Below are 18,041 nucleotides of genomic sequence, written 5' to 3'. Positions count from 1 at the left end.
TACCCTGGAAGAACTGGCGCTTTTGCACAGGCTGCAGTGGTCAGTCACATTCATCAACTGGCCTGAATTGTCTCCACTGATAAAAAGTGAACAATCAGCATGTTATTTACACCTATGAGGTTATTCTTCCTGCAACATGACCTCAGCTGTCATCCAGAAGGACCAGCTTTTGCTGAGTCCTACAAAGCAGGAATTAAAATAATGCTTTAATACAGGAGGACTTTAAAGCAAATGGACTTCTTACTGCTCTTGATAGAATTGGGTTTAGTTTTGACTTTGTATTTCCACAAATGGAAAGTTATTTAACGTATTTTGCAAAAGGCTCAGTGAGTCTTGACCTCACACACAGTTTATTTTTAACATGACAAAACATTATCTGTTTCCTTAATGCTATGTGTGCTCATAATGTCTTGTTTTTTTAATTGCAACTGCCATTGATGTCTGCATCACTATTCTTCACAACATAAATTAAATTTAAGAATAAGTTGGTTGAGTTTTATTTCTGAATTTGTCATCTAGGAGTGTGAACCACATATCTGATACTTCCTTTTTGTTGTTTTTTCTAGTGTAAGTTTTATATTACTGATTGATAATGCTAAAAAATCATCTCCATAGCAGAGTAGTACTTTTTTTTGCCTGGTATTTATGTGGTCAGACACTTTGCAAACATACATTTCTCATAAATATATACACGATAAGAGTTTTCAATAATTTTTAAAAATAAATTCTCCCACTAATTGTCTGCCTTTCTTCTTCCTAGTCTGCTCCCAGTTTTCAAGAGGAGTCTTTGCTATTTTTGGATTCTATGACAAGAAGTCTGTAAATACCATAACATCATTCTGTGGGACTCTTCATGTCTCCTTCATAACTCCCAGCTTCCCAACAGATGGAACACATCCCTTTGTCATTCAGATGAGACCTGACCTCAAGGGAGCTCTTCTTAGCTTGATCGAATACTATCAGTGGACCAAGTTTGCATATTTGTATGACAGTGACAGAGGTAAGGTGTGCTACTTTTTACCTGCACCCTGTTTGGCAGATGTATCTCATTGAAATCTGGAATTCATATTAGATAAGCAAATAACAGAAGAAATATTTACCTCCAGCAAGTGTAAGTTTAATTGAATCATGTGTTTCTTGCATTTAGAAATCAGCTTTTGGGACAGAAAGAAAATTGTTTAAATGAGAATAAAATTATTACTGTATGCATTAATAGAATTGCAACTGTTAAACAATGTGAGATTAGTCACATGCTGTAAAACAGTTTCTATGTAAAGTTTTTTCTTTTTTTGTCAAAGAAACATCTAAGGAGAAAAAAAAAAAATCTGAGCATGAAGGGTTATCTGCTACCACAGATTGACTCCATGTATGCAAAATCCATAGCTGGGCACCAAGCAAGCAATAAATCTTGGATGCAATCAGTCCCTACTTTTTTGGAGACTGCTTTTGGTATCGAGTTCCTCTCATCTGTTGAGCTTAGATTTTACTGTTGATGTTGATAAACCCAAACCCATTGCTTGGGACCAGTTAACTCCACCATACAGCCTTCTCAAGTCCTGTGCCCTTTTATGGCTGTAGTCGTAATAATATAACAGCTTATGAACTTAAGAAAATCACTGGCAAATTGTGGTATATCAGTTAGTTTTCTGAGAAGAAGCAGCTTTATCTGGAAAGGGTGGGTTTTTAACTGCTTCTTCTGGAATTCCATTATTATCATTCCATTTTCAGGTTCTGCTCACCTAGTAGTCCTTAGCTAACTTACTTCTATCCTTGCCTGCTCCTGTTCCCTTTAAGAGGGCTATTTTGTTGCTTGCCTGCATGTTCATTAGTCAGAGTTAAATATTAAATATATTTAAATAATATAGATTTAAAGTATGGTTATATCACCCTATGGTTTCTTGAGACATTTTATGGTTTGTTTGACATTAAATTCCCTGCATTCTGATGCCATTTTATACATGATGTTCAGAAGCTGAAGGGGTCTCCTCAAGAGAGTTCTTTACCGTTTTTGTAAGCACTCAAGTTTGAAGAACTAAACCTGGTGTGTAGCTTCCAAAGGTAACGTCACATGGAACAGTGAATGCTAAGCTCATTTCTCTGGCACTTCCTTTTCAAATTCACATTAGAATCAGAAACATTCACTGTCTTTTTAGAAAGGACAGGTGTAAAACTACTTTCTTAGCCAGTACTCTGTCAATCATCCAGCAGTAGGCAGAGTGTGACCTGCATGTGATTTATATTTAGGAAATACTGAAAAACACCTAGTTCTTGTGAGCTGCACTGTCTGAATCTGGCCAGGAATAACAACATGAGACTTTTCTTTCTGATCATCCTTTGGTTCTTCCTTTTTTTCAAACAAACCTGTTTGTTTTAATTGTGGCAAGGCACCCCAGTGATAACAAGCTCCAAGGCATGAAGCTCCTACCTTTATGTGGACTAATTTGTTGCTCCTCAGTGCCCCAGTGCTCCTCACAGATTACATGAGGTTAACCTGCAGAGTCAAGCAGTTTGTAGCCAGCTAAGTTGACATCAAATCCTGGATACACAAATCCACTGTTCCTTTAAGCACTTTTGCCTGTTAATGTAGTGACAGTGATGTATATTGAAGGAATGATATAGAATTGAAGCTGTTTCCACCTTTAGGAGTGAGATAAAAAAGGAGACTTAATCTTTGTGGAAACTATGAAGGCTAACAGGAATTAGTCTGAATGACTTATTCCTGAAGAATCATTTACTGCTAGTGCTAGAGCACCTCTGTGGTTAGGGACTGACTGGCTGAAGTACAGGGCAATTTCCTGTCATTCCTGTCTGTAAGGAGTGAGGCCATTCAGTATGTGTGTGCCCAAGCTATTACTGTCTTAATACAGTAGTTATTCTCATGTAACGTGGAGTAGTGTCCTTTGCCATCCTTACCTCCTCTCTGCTGAGTTTTGGAAACAGTAGTAACATTATTGTAAGATTCTAAGTTATTCAGCCTCTGTCAGTCTTCCTTTTCAGAGCTCACTGAATTAAGAGTTTGTCTCATGATAATCAAAAAAGGTTCAGGATATGAGTTTGCCAAGCAGAAGTGCTCCTGCAGCTTAAAAAAACCAACTGAATTTACTGGAGTTTTCTCCTCTGCAGAGTCTCCTACTTCTGTTGCTACTCTCCAGATTATTTCACTTTCACAGAAGTATTGCTGTGAATGCTTTCTGTTTGGTTGGGTTTGTTTGGTTTTTGGTTTTGGTTTGCTTTTTTTGGTTTGGGTTTGCTTTTTTTGTTATTGTTATTTTGCAATATGTTATTGCTATCAGAATAAACTAAGCTGTATGGGGATAACAAATCTGCCACCCCAAAAAAAAGCAAGCGATCCAGGCAGCCATTTGACATCTCTGCAATGGGCACCCCAGGAAAAGAGAAACCCTAGGAAAAATAGAAGATCAGATGACAAAAATATAGAAACCTGTTGCAATGGGTAGTGTTTGCATTAATAGTCCTTATTAATTTGTGCCTAGTTGAGATTGTTTAACTCGGAGGAAATACAGACAGGTTGGAAGACCTGAAATCTGATTTGAAACAATGATTCAGATTAAATGTTTTTCAGTTTGGCTGATTTTTCTTTTTTTTTTTTTTTAGTTTTTAATTTCAAGCAGTATTTTGAGGTATAAACATACTTCAGTGCTTTTTAATGTTTTAGGATGCTCCCTGCATCTCTCAGTTTGCTTACATTACTAATCTTTGCCTTTTAACGCAAGTTCTCCACATTTATCTTTAGCTTTTGAATTAGTTTATATATGTACTGGTGGACTGTCGTTATCTGTGATTTTAAACTAAGTATTCACTACATGACATACAAAACTTAGTATCAGTCTTTCTTAAAGAGACTTGGCAAACCAGAATTTTATAAGATAATAATTCAGTTTATCCTTTTGGAAGCCTGCCATTTTCTACCTTTGCTGATGACCAGTCTTGTGTAGTGCTGTATGGCATTACCATTTTTCACTGATGAAGCTGAATTGCTAAACACTGACCAAACTTAATTTAATATTATACTTACAAACTGGGAGACAAATTAATTCTTAGTGCTTTCCTTCTATGTTTGTGAGTATAACCACTATTATTTCTCATGAGAGTTATACCTGAAGCTCCCTTTACATACCAAGGCAGAATTTGTCTCAAAGAAATGACTCCCAATGTTTGGTGGTTTCAGGAGAGAAGAATGAGCAAAAGTGTCAATTTGCTTGTAAGAAAGTCTAATTTTTTTTTTCTTCCAATAATAGTATCTGGTAGCCTTAAAACTGCTCTCTAGAATAATGTAGAATTCTCTGGTAGGAATTGAAACATGGTAAGTCTCATTCTTGTACTGCTGGAAATAATTTAAATTGTACTTTTTGTATAGCAGGAATTCATTTCCAGCTGTAATTTTCATTTCTAGACTACATTATTTAATCCCTAAGAAGTAAAATCTGTCAAATTAAGCCTTCACTGGTTTTACAGTATATTGTAGGCAGTTGCATCTGTACAGACATTACAGCTTCCTATCAGAAACATGCCAAAAGTACAAGATGGAAGCAAACTTCTCAGCACTGCTTGTAGGTGTTAGCATTGAGCCTGCTTATCTATATGGAAAAATATATCTCAACACATCTTTTATAATCAGGGATATGACTGCAGGCAGCAGAAATAATAAATCCATTACCATCACTGGAGAACTTGGGAATTCTGCCAGACTTCAGTGAGGTCTAGGTTTAAATACAGTACTGCTCAATTGCAGGGAGCAAAAGCTCTTCAATGGCTTTTGTTTAAGCAGCTGATCCTTTTCTTAATGAGTGGCTGATCCTTCTGCTCTAATTGGATCGCTCCTCTCCTAGAAGATCTCTTTCCCACTATGTGGAATTCCAGCAGTGGATCAATGAAACCAGCAAAATCCAGTTCTGAAGAAGGTTGAGCCTAACCCAAAGGTTGTACTTAGAGGGCTTTACCTTGATGCCTTGCAGTGATGTAAATGGAAATTTCATGCAATAACAATTGATTGGGCCCACATATATCTTAGTTTCTGACTTCTACCTACGTGTGACAGGTCAAACAACTTGCAGGAGATCTTAAATAAGTAATCTCACAAATCACATTGTAGAAGCTTGTTAATTCCCGAAGCTTTGTCTGTCATATCTTCTGTTTTCTCCTGTGCTTCACTAGGCTTATCAACATTGCAAGCTGTGTTGGATTCTGCTGCTGAAAAGAAATGGCAAGTGACTGCTATCAATGTAGGAAATATTAACAATGAGAGGAAAGATGAAACTTACCGTTCACTGTTCCAAGATCTAGAGGTGAAAAAGGAAAGACGAGTGATTTTGGACTGTGAACGCGATAAAGTCAACGACATTGTCGATCAGGTTTGCTATGCTCCTTTCTTCACTGACAGCAGTTGGCAGTATTGTATAAGTAAATGTCATGAGTTCCTTTGTCTTGATGATATTTTTGTGATTATTGTGAATCATTTGGCAGTGACAAGTTTGTATTGAGGACCGCATATGTGCCAGGCAGAAAGTGAACATACAAATCCTATAATCCCTCCCTTTGCTCTGAGGCAAGATAATTCTATCTGGATGATCCTGTATATCTTTCTATCCTGGTTATTTAAAATAAAAACAGTAATTTACAAAATACCTTGTTCAGACTGCTCCACAAGGTAAGTAGTATACTGTATTATACATAGTTGATACAGTATTATATGTGGCCCATTATAAATAGTTATGTCTAAGGATTAGTTCTTTTTACACCTAGAAGGTATTTTCTCCCTCTAGTGCTTTTTCTGAGAACCTTTTATGTCTTGGGAACACTGTATCACAGCTTCTCTTTCTGATTAATGCCCTTTGAAATTCATGTTTTGAAGCTCTTTGTCATTTCTACTTTCCTTGCTTATCTCTTCATTTTGTGTCACTCTTCAAGTGTGTTAACTAAAATTGGATGCTATTTTTCATAGCTAAGGCCTCCTGAGCTTTAAAAAGAGCAGCAAAATCTGTCTTCTCTCTACCCATGCAAATTATTTGCAAAAATGACTTTTTCTTAAAATTTTTTTTTTAGCAACATTATCATGGTGCTCTGATTCAAATTAGTGCATTACTTTGAAATCCACCACTTCAGTTCTAGTCTAGGAAGGTCTTACTGGCTCTGCATCTTACGACTTCTTTTCATGCAGGCAGAGCACAATGGAAAATTGTAAAGATAGTTCCCTGTTGGCTTGAGCTTCATTATGTGAGACTGTGCAGCATCAGTAGGGATGTATCATCAGAGTATGGATGTATTTGTTTGAAGGTTTCTTGAAGGGCTTGTTAGTTTGGCCCTCATTTTGAAGGTCATTACGTTTTGAAGAGGCTCAGACAATGAGCAGTGTCCTTAATGGAGTACATTGTGTTTGTGTGTTTTATTTGGAATTCATATCCACAAACTGTTTCTCTAATTTTCAAGATAAATTTGAATTTGATCCTGTTCTCAAGAGCATTTTATCTCTGAGAGTGTGATGTCCCTATCATCTGCAGCTTTTCAAAATCATATTTTCTGACTTAACAATGTCAAGAAATGTACAGTGTAGAGCAATGTTTGACATAAGTAGTCTTTATAGGTCCTCTAGTTCTGTGTGGCTTTTCAAATGGTTCTTTACTTACCTTACAGTGGCTTTCTGTCTCATCCATGTCTCTTGTGAGTTTCTAATGTTGTCCTACAGAACAGACACCTTATTAGACTCAAGATATGTCCCATCTGCTGTTTCCTGATTATCAGGCCAGAGAAAAGAAAGATACTGCTTTGACATATTTCGATCTTGACAAGACTATTTTTACCATTTATCTTACTGTCCTATACATTCTTTTTAAAATAAGTATGTCATATTCATTATAATCTCTGATACGAAAGTTTGGCAGACCATGATTTTCTTCAGTTTCACCTTTTAACCACTTTTTAAAGACAAGAACCCTCTTTTACCCTTCAGATACCACTCATTTTTACAGTCTTTGTTTCATAATAGGCCTATATTTGTCTTTGTCTGCTTCTTATTTTGATTGCAGTTCTCGGATATTTTTCTTGCCCTAATTGCACTTTGATAGATTCTGCCTTTTTTAGATGCTTAGAGTTTCTCAGCTTATCCCCACAGACTTGTGCTACTCCTTAAGAATACAGAAGGCTAAGCTTTTGTTTCTGCTGTTTTAATTTGTAAGTCACTGAAGAATTCTAGGTAACTGAATCAGCCTCACAGGTCAGTTAATATAACTCTAGTTAGTTGTTCTCCTCGTAGTTTACTGCTACGCCCTCGAATATGTTCTCTTAAACTGTTCTCAGCTCTCCCATATGGGTTTAGTCTTGGAATTCTCTTCACAAGATAGCCTAGTTGTTTCTGGACTTTGGTCTCTTTTTCAAGCCTATTATCCTTACTCAGTAACTTCCCTTCCTTACATTTAAAGGTAAACCCACTTTCCATTTCTCAGGTAGCCTAAAAGAAAGTCTAACTAATTGATTCTATAATAATTTTCTCCATCTCTTAAACTGAAGTGCTGAGCAATGGATTTCTTAGCCTGGGAGTATCCTTTGAGTGTGTTCTTCTGATTTTCTTTTCTAGTAGCAGCATACTTTAGGTCTTGCTTTGCTACCAGATTTATTTTTTGAAAAATTATTTTAATTCCTGCCCTGAAAAAAAACCTTCAGAAATTTCCTTCATTTCAGGAGGATGCTTGAAGTAGACACATCATATCAGTATTCCTTTTTTTTTTCTGTGTTTTTTTACTGCAAGAAATGCAACAGGCTTTCTGTTAACCACATTTTCCTTGAATACCAAAGTATTATTTGCGTGCACATAAAGCAACAACTTCTTCACTTTTTCTTTGCTTTCTATTGTTTATCACATCTTTCATTTTAGTGATTTGATTTATCCTGCAAATATTTTAAGCTGAGGTGACAGCCTCAGGTTCACCCAGTTGTACTTTGTAGCCCTTGTCTCTTTGTATAGCCACAAAATGTGTTTGCAAAGTTGCTTCATCATTCTTGTTTTTTGTCTTGTGTTATAGTTTCTCTTCCAGATTTCAACAATTCATATAAGTTGAAAAATATTTCAGTTCCCCAGCTCTCCTCAGGCTAGTTTGTATTCCTCCTCTCTGATCTGGCAGGTCTGTATCGCCATGCTCTTGATTATATAGCTTCTGCCTCTTCTCAGGCAGCTTCCTTTGCAGAATCTCATTTCACCTTGATAACACCCTTTGGGCAGCTGTGTAATTACTGCCACTACTTGTCCATCCCTGCTAGAGAAGGTCCTCTAAACTGCTGAATAGCTTTTGTGTGCACAGCTCCTTCATCATGGCTTTCGGAACTCCCACTGAATTTTCTCAGTTTGAACTGGCAGCATCCTTAGTGTTCATAAGGACAAGTGGCAAGTTTCAGCAAGCTGGGTTAATGAAATAGTACCCAGTGGCTCAGAGTTACTGAGCATTGATCCAAAGGCTTGCAGCTACTGGTTGTCATCTCAGACACCAATGATGAAGAAATATTTCATATTTCACAGAAGAGCTAATCTGTTTGGTCTAACTGAAATTTCTTTGGAAGCAGCAGCTGCATATAGTTCTTAAACCTCTTAATAAGTAGTTTTAAGTAGTCTGATCCAAGTAATTGCTTTAGGATACTTAAATTTGTGTATCATATATATATTGACCTCAAAAGAGGAACAATTTAATTACTTCTATGGCCTATGTAATGTGATCCCCCCTCAGTCTCAAACTCTAGTAATGTAAACTCAGTGTTAACACTGCTTTCAGTTATATTTCTGTAACTTCATTAAACCAAGTATGTGGAATGTTGTTCACTAGTACCCTGATACAAGTTTCAGGATCCCTAGTCTGATTATTTTAGTTTTATGTTAAACGAGGAAATGAATGAGTCCTCCTCTCTTAAGTTGTTCTCATTGTTCAAAAGATGGAATAAACCTATAGATTCCTCTTATCTTGCACATCCTTTTTCTGGAGAAGTGCTTAGGTTCAAAATGCAAACTTCTCCATGCAGACATAGTCTTAATTAAGCTTATTTGGGAGAAGAATCCATGCTACATGTGTGCCAGCAGACTGTTAAGAAACCACCAGCTGGCTTTGGGGGAGATTATGAGGAAGACTTAGGGCAATAAACAATTTGAACTTTGCAAGGCTTCCTCATAATTCATTGATGTCAGTGGGCAGAATGTAAGCAGGAGTCTGTGAGGCACAGTGTTTCTAATGTGTGATGCCTGCTTTCTCCTGGCTGGGTTGTGCCTTTAATACACAGCAGAGTAATTAGCATTCAGCTCCTCTGTCTGGAGGGACTCTCCCTCTTGGGACTTGGACTTCAACATGGCTAATTTCTACCAGCAGAAAGTAAGTTCAGTGGTGCATTAGGTAAAATAAAGGATAAAGCATTGAATAAACTCAGTATTGTATACCATAAAGCTCTTAACTAGCTTTTACATCATACTGCATTTCGTACCTTTCAAGTCTTTTTCTGTAAACCAGGTGAACATTCTCTGTTATGGAGGTATTTCTTCTTTTTTACAGGTTATCACAATTGGTAAACATGTTAAAGGATACCACTATATCATTGCAAATCTGGTAAGCATTCTTAGTATTTAAAATATCTGTATAGCTCATTTGACTGTTTATGGAAGCACATCAACTAGTATCTTGTTTTAAATACATTCCAGAAAACAGAAAGTAGCTAGATGTCTTTATGCTTGCTAAATGAATGCACAAGTTGAGATTATATTTGTTTCTTTGGCTGAGTGTTTTCAGGGTTTAAATGCCTCTTATGATCAATGGGAATGAAGGTTGCTCAGCACCTTCAACAGAACTTCTCTTTTTTGATATACTTTAGAAAAAGAGGGAATGTAAAATTGAAAAATAACTTTGTGTCATAGGCTGATACATTCACTCAGCAAGGTGATGATTTCTCTCTCAGAACTTGTAAACTACTTAAAAATCACAGTTCTCATTTTTCATTCTGCTAGACTAGTGAGTCTCAGATTTCCACATTTCATCCCTCAGACTGGCTGGGTAATCAGTCTGAATTCATGTTTTCTTGAACATAGGTGATCAGACAGTATAGTTAATAGTTAATAGTGTTCCCGTGAGGAAAGTTCAGAAAACTCACTAGATTCTGTCAAGGTAATTTTTCTGAAATTGTGTCTAAAGGTGAAGGGCCATTTTACTGCCATTAAAGTCAACGCTTACTGGAGCTAGGGAAACTAATCCAGTTGGTTTTTTTGTAATAGACATAGCAAATTGTGCCAACTTGCATCTCAGTTAACCTGTTCAAGAAAAGAGTTTTTGGTGGTTGTATAGTGTGAGTGCCACCAGATAATTTTTTTCATCATTTATTCTTGAACTGTGAATAGTGTTTGATCTAAATTCCAGCAGGGCCCAGAGTGCCCCGATTTACACTGTCTTCCATAGTCCTTTGAGCAGCCTGAGGAAACAGAAGGACCATGGTGTGTCTCTGGCACTTCAGGCATAACCCCTGTTTCCTCCCAGCCTTTGATGAAAACACTTCTCCCTCCAGGCGGGCAGTGCTCTGAAGAGTCATGTGGGTGCCATGGAGCGAAGAAGCCTTGTGCTTTAAAGGCCTCTAAAAGCTGGACACTGGGGTTTCATTCTTATATCTTAATAACTCATTTCTGGATAAAGAAGTGTAGGTGCTGATATTCACAAAGCAGGCATAAAAATCTTACAAAATATGAAAAATTGTTTGTTAGACATCTGTGGTTTGCATTGCAAATGTTGGATAAACAGTATTTTGAGTCTTAAGGGCAGTTTTAGAAAATGTGCCCCGTGGATTTCATTATGTTAACTGGTTGCTATTTTAGCCATTGCTTTAAATTTGTAGCAGTAACTTCATAAGATCTAAAACTTACTGAATCTTGTGTTTAAAAGCTGTTTAATATCATATATAAAATGTATATGGTAGTGATTTTAAGAATGTGCTTATCTCTGTCAGAAAGAAAACTTACCTAGTATTTGAATCCTATTCCATCTTCACTGAATCCCCTTGCTTTCTTTTTTTGGACTGTAATAATGTTCTCCTCCAGTCTGATCAGTCAGTCAAGAAATTGATCTATTTTAAGAATAAAAAAATGCTGATTGATGGAGAGGAGGCTTAAGTATAAAATGAATATTCCTGTTTGACCATTAAGTTACATGATCACTGTAGAAGTGTCTGTGCTAGCAGGCAGCAACACATGAGCATCATTAATATGCAATAATTAAAGAGCATCTAGTATAGCAATTGTAGCAACTTATGATAATGTGGTCTGAAGTTGCTGCTTCTTTTTGTATTCACTCACAACATTCATTTATACTGAAGTGTCTGAGATCATTATTTCATGTAAATGCATTTGTATGGTTATTTGGGTGAAGTTAAATAACAGAACACAGATAAACACAACACAAGAGCTGTTTGTAAGAATGAGAAGTAGTTCTTTATGTCAGGCGGAGGAGGCAGTGGAGATGGTAAGTTCTTCCACATGCTTTAGAGTTCCTAACAAAAAGAGGATACAGCTGTGGCTGTAAATATTCCTGCCTAAAACTTGGTTGGCTGTTACTCATGGCCAGTATTCCCTTTCTCACTTAAGTGGTCCTCTTGAAATTAAGAGGATGTTTAGGAAGTCACGATGGCAAGGACAGGTCCACTCGGCCCTTGCTCTCTAGAAAGGTGCTTGTCTAGTGGGCAGCAAGAAGTGTTGCTGGCTGATGGAGCTGATGACTTAATCCTGGCAGCCCAGGACTCAAGTTGGATTGAGTTTGAGGAAAATGTTGGCTTACACTTCTGCAGTAGAGGTCATATGGTAACGCTCTCTTTATATACTATTGAGAGAACTGCCAAAACTATTGAAATAACAGACATATTTTTTTTCTGTGCTCAGGGATTTACTGATGGAGATTTGTCAAAAATTCAGTTTGGAGGAGCTAATGTCTCAGGATTTCAGATAGTTGACTATGATGATCCTCTGGTGTCAAAATTTATACAACGTTGGTCAACACTGGAGGAGAAAGAATATCCTGGTGCACACACTAGTACAATCAAGGTATGTCTCATGTTTGTTTTAACTGCACTAGAAGTAGAGGAAGTGAAGGGTTTGGAAGAGAAACGCAAGAGACAGAGAAAACCCCTTGAAAATCAACAGTGCCAAAATAATTTTATATTTCTCTGGGGTACTTTTAACATTCTCTGTCACAGGACTGATTGAACAAAGATGCTACACTCTTAAAAATGTTTTAAGACAATTTTTTCTTGTGTCACTGTAAATCTCTGCTTGACAGCTTGTTAGGTAATTGGTTTAGATATGATGATAGATTAAGTATCTACTGACTATTTTTGATTTTTCTCTTTCTCTATGTTTTGAAATGTTTCTCTTGTTCTGTAGTTTGAAATGTTTAAAGACAAATGTTAATCATGCTTCTGGGGAGCACAGATTTAGCACTTTTTTGATGTAACATAATATCCCAAAGAAATGGTAAGACAGTTCCTTTGAGACAGATGCCTAAGTCCTACAAAGACATACAAAATTAAATGCTATGCCTGACATACTGAATTATGGTCTGATTTCAGGCCTGTGTGACACACAAAGTGACACTGGGCCAGTGGTTAAGGCTTTTTGCCTCAGTTTTACCTCTGGGTAAGACTAGGATAATAGTGCCTTCTTACTTTCTCTAACCATCATAAGGATCAGTTAGTGGCTGCAAGATATGGAAAAGAATAATTCAATTTTAATGCTTGATAATTTTTAAGTAATACAATCAGAAATTTTAATAAGAACACATTATTAAATTGCTCTAAAAGACAAAAAAATAAGTTGCAAATGTTCTAGCCATAACTTTTTTTGTGCTATAGTTTGAATATGAAGCATGTTCTTAATTTATAATGAAATAAATAAAAATTTTCAGCATGGAAGGAAGAACCGAATTTTTAAATGCCTGGTAGAAAAGTCCTTTAAAACACACAACCTTAATTTTAATTAAAAAATAAATATTATAGATTCCTTTTTTATGAGGCCAAGTTTGGTGGTATCTTAGTCAAAGTAGTTTTTTTCTGTGGTTATTTTTGTAGTTAAAATCTTTATGATAAAAGTAGTGAATTTCTTACTTGATGTTTGACAAAGTAAACTGGAGTCTGTGTCAGGTCTTTAGGTGCATTTATATTACGGATGTGTAGTATATGCTAGCTGTATTGCTCTCATTTAAGAAAAAGGGGAGGGATGTGGCTGTGGGGGATTAATAGAATCCTTTTGTCTCTCTGATTCTTGAGTTCCCAAATCTACCTACATATTCACGTTGCAGAATCATAGTCTGGAAATAACAATAATAGGGAAATACATGAAACACATGACTAAAGAACTCAAACTGAAACCAAGATGCAGTTTCTATCATTGATGGAAAAATAAATGGGTGAGGCACAGTAATAAGGTCCCTGGTGTCACTTAGACTAGGGGGAAGTTGCATGTGTGTTAGATAACATGAAGCGATTGCAATGTTGTATGAAAGCACTAAAATCTTTAACTCTGTCACAGGTGTTCCCTTTATTTCTTCCATGATAAGTCCTTTCAAGTCTAGTAGAAAGAGTTGAAGGAGAGTATCTTTTGAAGTTGCAGTATCTTTTGCTTTTGAGGTTTGTTTTGTTATAAAAAAAGGATAGGAAAAGTAAAGTAATTGAAACACTTATTTTCCTGAATTTCACTAATTTAGAACACTTTTTAAATTCAATTTAAAAGGCTAACTTCTCTCCCTTTTTATATTGTTTGCTGAAAGTGTGTATAGGACTGCACTGATACTTACGCAAGAAATTGAGACCTCTGTTAGATTATCAGATAATTTATAAATGCTAGAGGTAATGATGGTGAGGAAAGTGTGGATGTATATTGCAATATTTGGTGACATTGATTGTATCAGTTACTGTATTTCTTTGTGTAGCTTTCTATCTCTTGCCCTTATACACTTAGTACTTGTCATTTTTGCTTGTCATTTCATGAAAGGTCAGAGATATGTCACGTATCATTCCCATCCTTGAGGGAGCTAGAGGCAGGGCAGAATCATAGAAATCATAGAAATGGGGCGAGAAAGGTCTTTGAGCAGTCAGTCACACGGTCTGTCCTCCTTGCCTGAAGGCAGAATCAGATAAACTTGTAGAGTTCTTTTGGGTAGTGATTTCACTACTTCTCCAAGCATCTATTTCAGTGCTTAAATGATCTTATTTTTGGCTTTTGTCTAACCTTAATCAGCCTTTATATCACCTAATCCATTACTCCTTTATATGTTTCTAATGGCTGTGAGGGAGTTCTGCTTTTTCATTGTTCTTCTCTATTTGAAAATGGCTGCCATCTTTCCTGCCTTGCTTTCCTCCCTGCAAAACTAAATAATCCCTTTTCCTTTGAATTTTCTGGTCTCAGATCCTGGTTGTCATTTTGCTCTGGAACCTTTCTGTTTGGTGCCTCTTCGAAATGCCAGGCTGGCTACTGCACCACATCTGAGTGCTATGCTGAGGAAATGGAAAGAATGGCCTCATGTGTCTCAGAGACAGTACTCATTTCAGGGGTTTCTTTTGTATTAGTTTCTTTTTTCTGTTTCTCTCCTCACCACCATGACACTATTGAGATATATTTGTCATGGGATACATGTTAACATCCAAATCTTTTTCTGCATTGCTCTCTCATGCTGCTGCCAATTTAGACAGATTCATACCATATCTGTCTACTTCATCATTACTTTTAAGTACAGGATTTTTTCATTGACTCCTGCTGAATTGCTTTCCCTTACCTGTCCTGCCTGAGCATTTCATTCTGTCTTATATTGTTATTCTAGCTCTTCTTGGAATACTGTATAAACATCTAAGTTACTGAGCAGGTTAATGCACTGGTCTCCTACTTGTCCCTTAAGTGATCTTACAAATAAATTTTCTCCACTTTTGATTTTGAAGTAGTTGGCCAAACTGCCAGTGCTGATAAATGAACTTTTGCTCCCAGTCCCATGGAATCTAGGAAACTCTCTCTGGAGATTCTGTATGAAGCAGATAGGAAGGCTGACAAAAGCCCTGCATCATCAGTATAGAAATGAGAGGTGGTTACATGCGCCTAACAGGTAATATTATCCCTGGGATTGCAAATGTTCTATCATTGCAGACAAAAACATTGCAACTCTGTTGTATTATCTTCCTTTTGTAATCCAAAAGTAAGTGTACATTCATTCCACATCACAAAATTCAAGTCAGTGGAATATGACTGAGCTGATAAGACATATCACAGCATCCAACTACAGTCCTGAAAATAGAGAAAGATACCCCTTCTAAGAAAAAGTGCATTTCAAAGGGACATGCTCTTCAAGAAAGAATAGCAGTGCTAAAAGCCTCTTCCACAGATGCCCAGAAGAGGACCTAGATCAAACTGCTTTAAAAATGTATCTTTACAATTTATAAAATATTAATTATCAAAAATTGCAGTCTTAGGACATAGATGACAAAAGACACTGATCTCATTTCTTACTGCACTGTTACCTGTACTGATAAAACCACAAGATTTAAAGATTAAGCAGCATGCTTTAAACAAGTGCTTTGCAGCCTTTTTGCAGAAGATTTTTGCATTTTTCAAGATTAGCGCTGATACCTGCTTTACTCCAGATTAAATTTAAAACATGTCTGTTGTAACCAGGGTGTTTTCAGTCTATGCATGCAGTTCTAGAAGACCTAATGTGTAGATGTTGAAACATACAGTTGAACATCCTGGCTAAGTTTTTGTCAAGTAGCAGAAAGAAAAATGCATGTTTAATTTTGTAAAGGCTTAATAATAACAAGTTGAAATTTTCTTTTGATCCAGTATTACATATTTACAAATATGGTGGACTTTCTTAGCCTTAGTGTTGTGCCAGATTGTTATGTTTAAGGCAAGCTTCTTGATCTTGTGGAAGGACACTGAAGGACAACACGTCCATTCACATCCAGCTGCTCCAATTTGCTGATCTGATTAACCTATTCTCTTGGGGGGCAGCCTTTGGTCTATTTGCTGGAATAAGCTCAATCCGTATCTCTTGAAGGCTAGTGAGACATAAGTTGTATTGCCTTTATGTGGCAGGGTTTTGGGAGAAGGGGACTACAGGGGTGGCTTTTGTGAGAAGCTTCTGGAAGCTTCCCCCATGTCCAGTGAAGCCAATACCAGCCGACTCCAAGATGGATCCACCGCTGGCCAAGGCGGAGCCCATCAGCGCAGGTGGTAGTGCCTCTGGGATAACACATTCAAGAAGGGGAAAAAGCTGCTGCACAACAGCAGCCAGAGGGAGGAGTGACAATATATGAAAGAAACAGCCCTGCAGACAGTCAGTGCATAAGGAAGGGCAGGAGGGGCTCCAGGTGCCAGAGCAGAGATTTCCCTGCAGGGGAAGAGTGTGAGGAGTCTGCCCTGTGAGGAGGAAGCAGTGGCAGAGATGGGTGCTGAGCAGACTGCAACCCCCATTCCACATCCCCCTGTGCCATTGTGGGAATGGGGTATAAAGAATTTGTGGGGGAAGTTGAGCCCAGGAAGAAGGGAGAAATGGGTTGAGATGTTTGGAGATTTAGGTTTTATTTTCATATTATCTTACTATGGTTTGATTGATAATAAATTAATTTTTTTCCAAGTTGAGTCTGTTCTGCCTGTTACAGTTACTGCTGAGTGATCTCTCCCTACCCTTATCCCAAGCCATGAGCCTTTCATTTTATTTTCTCTTCCCCATCCCTCCGAGGAAGGGAGTGACAGAACAGCTTTGGTGGCATCTAGTGTCCATCCAGAGTCAACCCCCCAAATCAGTACTAAGCTTGAAGTAGGCATGTCCTATGAGGGACAGCTAAGGGCTCTGACTAGTCTTCTTTGGAGAAGAGGAGGCTGAGGACTGACCCCATTGCTCTCTACAGCTTTCTGAGGAGGGGAGGTAGAGAGGCCAGTGCTGAGATCTACTGCCTGGTATCCAGTGACAGGGGGATGTGTGGGAATGGTTCAGAGCTGCACCAGAACAGGTTCAGACTGGGCCTTTGGAAGCATTTCTTTACATTTCTTTAATTTTTTTAGGGTGGTCAGACACAGGAACAGCCCTCCATGAGAGCTGGTCGATGCCCCAAGCCTGTCTCTGTTTAAGAGGCATTTGGAAATTCTGTTAAAAACACACTTTAGAATTGGTCAGCCCTGAATTGTTCAGGCAGTTGGACTAGATAATCCTTGTAGATCTGTCCAACTGAAATAGTCTGTTCTACAAGTCTGTTCAAGCCATCCTATTCTGTGGTAAGCTTTTCTAAGAGCAACCTGAGGCTTGAAGTGCCTGAGACAACTTGAGTATGGTATACACAAAAACTATGTGCAGCATGCAGAAAAGATTTTGGGGCTGCCTGGTTGAAGACCTAAATCAGCTCAAACTCAGAGAATCCCATTGTGTTGGATGATGACGATAACAACCCTGGTACTTTCTGTAGCTATTTTGGGTGGATGTAACTGTTTCATGCTGGCGCATAATGTTTCAGATGTTCTTTCATGATTGTATTTCTGACTTCATAATCTCTTTCCTCACCCAACCAATGTATAGCTAAGATACCAAAACACTAGATTGTTTTTACCTCCTGATTTTGTCTTTAGTATTTTCATGTTTTCAAGTTTCTTCTTTATAGTCAAGTCATACAGTCTTTTAGGCAATTATTATGAAACCGTAAGTCAGGAGTAATGATGCTTGTAACTGAAAGATGCTGGTTGAGCTCTGCTGGTGCTAATTTACCTCAAGGATGCAATACAGATAACATGCAGAAAAAAAAAATGAAAATACATAGCACACAATTGTTTACCTTGCAGAAATAATTAACATTTAGATGACTCACTTATAATAAGGAGCAAAGAAGAAAACAATGTGAACAAAGAAGAAAACACTGAAAACAACTACTCAAACTGAAAATTCAGAAGGCAGTTTGTCTAGATATAGATGAGGAAGCAAAAGTGTACAGTTGATGAATTAGACAATACCTTTTTTTGGGCCATGCCTCTTATGATTGCAGTGTGTTAG

At 37.4% G+C, this 18,041-nt stretch overlaps 1 protein-coding gene across 4 annotated transcripts in view; it reads left to right on the top strand.

Moving 5' to 3' along the window:
• The window catches only part of GRIA2 (glutamate ionotropic receptor AMPA type subunit 2), a 93,855-nt gene that overhangs the window by 40,178 nt on the left and 35,636 nt on the right, over positions 1-18,041 (top strand). For all 4 annotated transcript variants that reach the window (XM_039550444.1, XM_039550445.1, XM_039550447.1 and 1 more), the window contains exons 3-6: positions 761-1,000; positions 5,176-5,372; positions 9,543-9,596; positions 11,903-12,064. In XM_039550444.1, the coding sequence (XP_039406378.1) occupies positions 761-1,000; positions 5,176-5,372; positions 9,543-9,596; positions 11,903-12,064 (653 nt within the window). The remainder of the gene's footprint in view (positions 1-760; positions 1,001-5,175; positions 5,373-9,542; positions 9,597-11,902; positions 12,065-18,041) is intronic.

This window comes from Corvus cornix, chromosome 4, assembly GCF_000738735.6.
Source record: "Corvus cornix cornix isolate S_Up_H32 chromosome 4, ASM73873v5, whole genome shotgun sequence".
NCBI lineage: Eukaryota > Metazoa > Chordata > Aves > Passeriformes > Corvidae > Corvus > Corvus cornix.
Note: the sequence above shows the minus strand (reverse complement) of the source record. Positions and strands in the feature narration are given on the sequence as shown.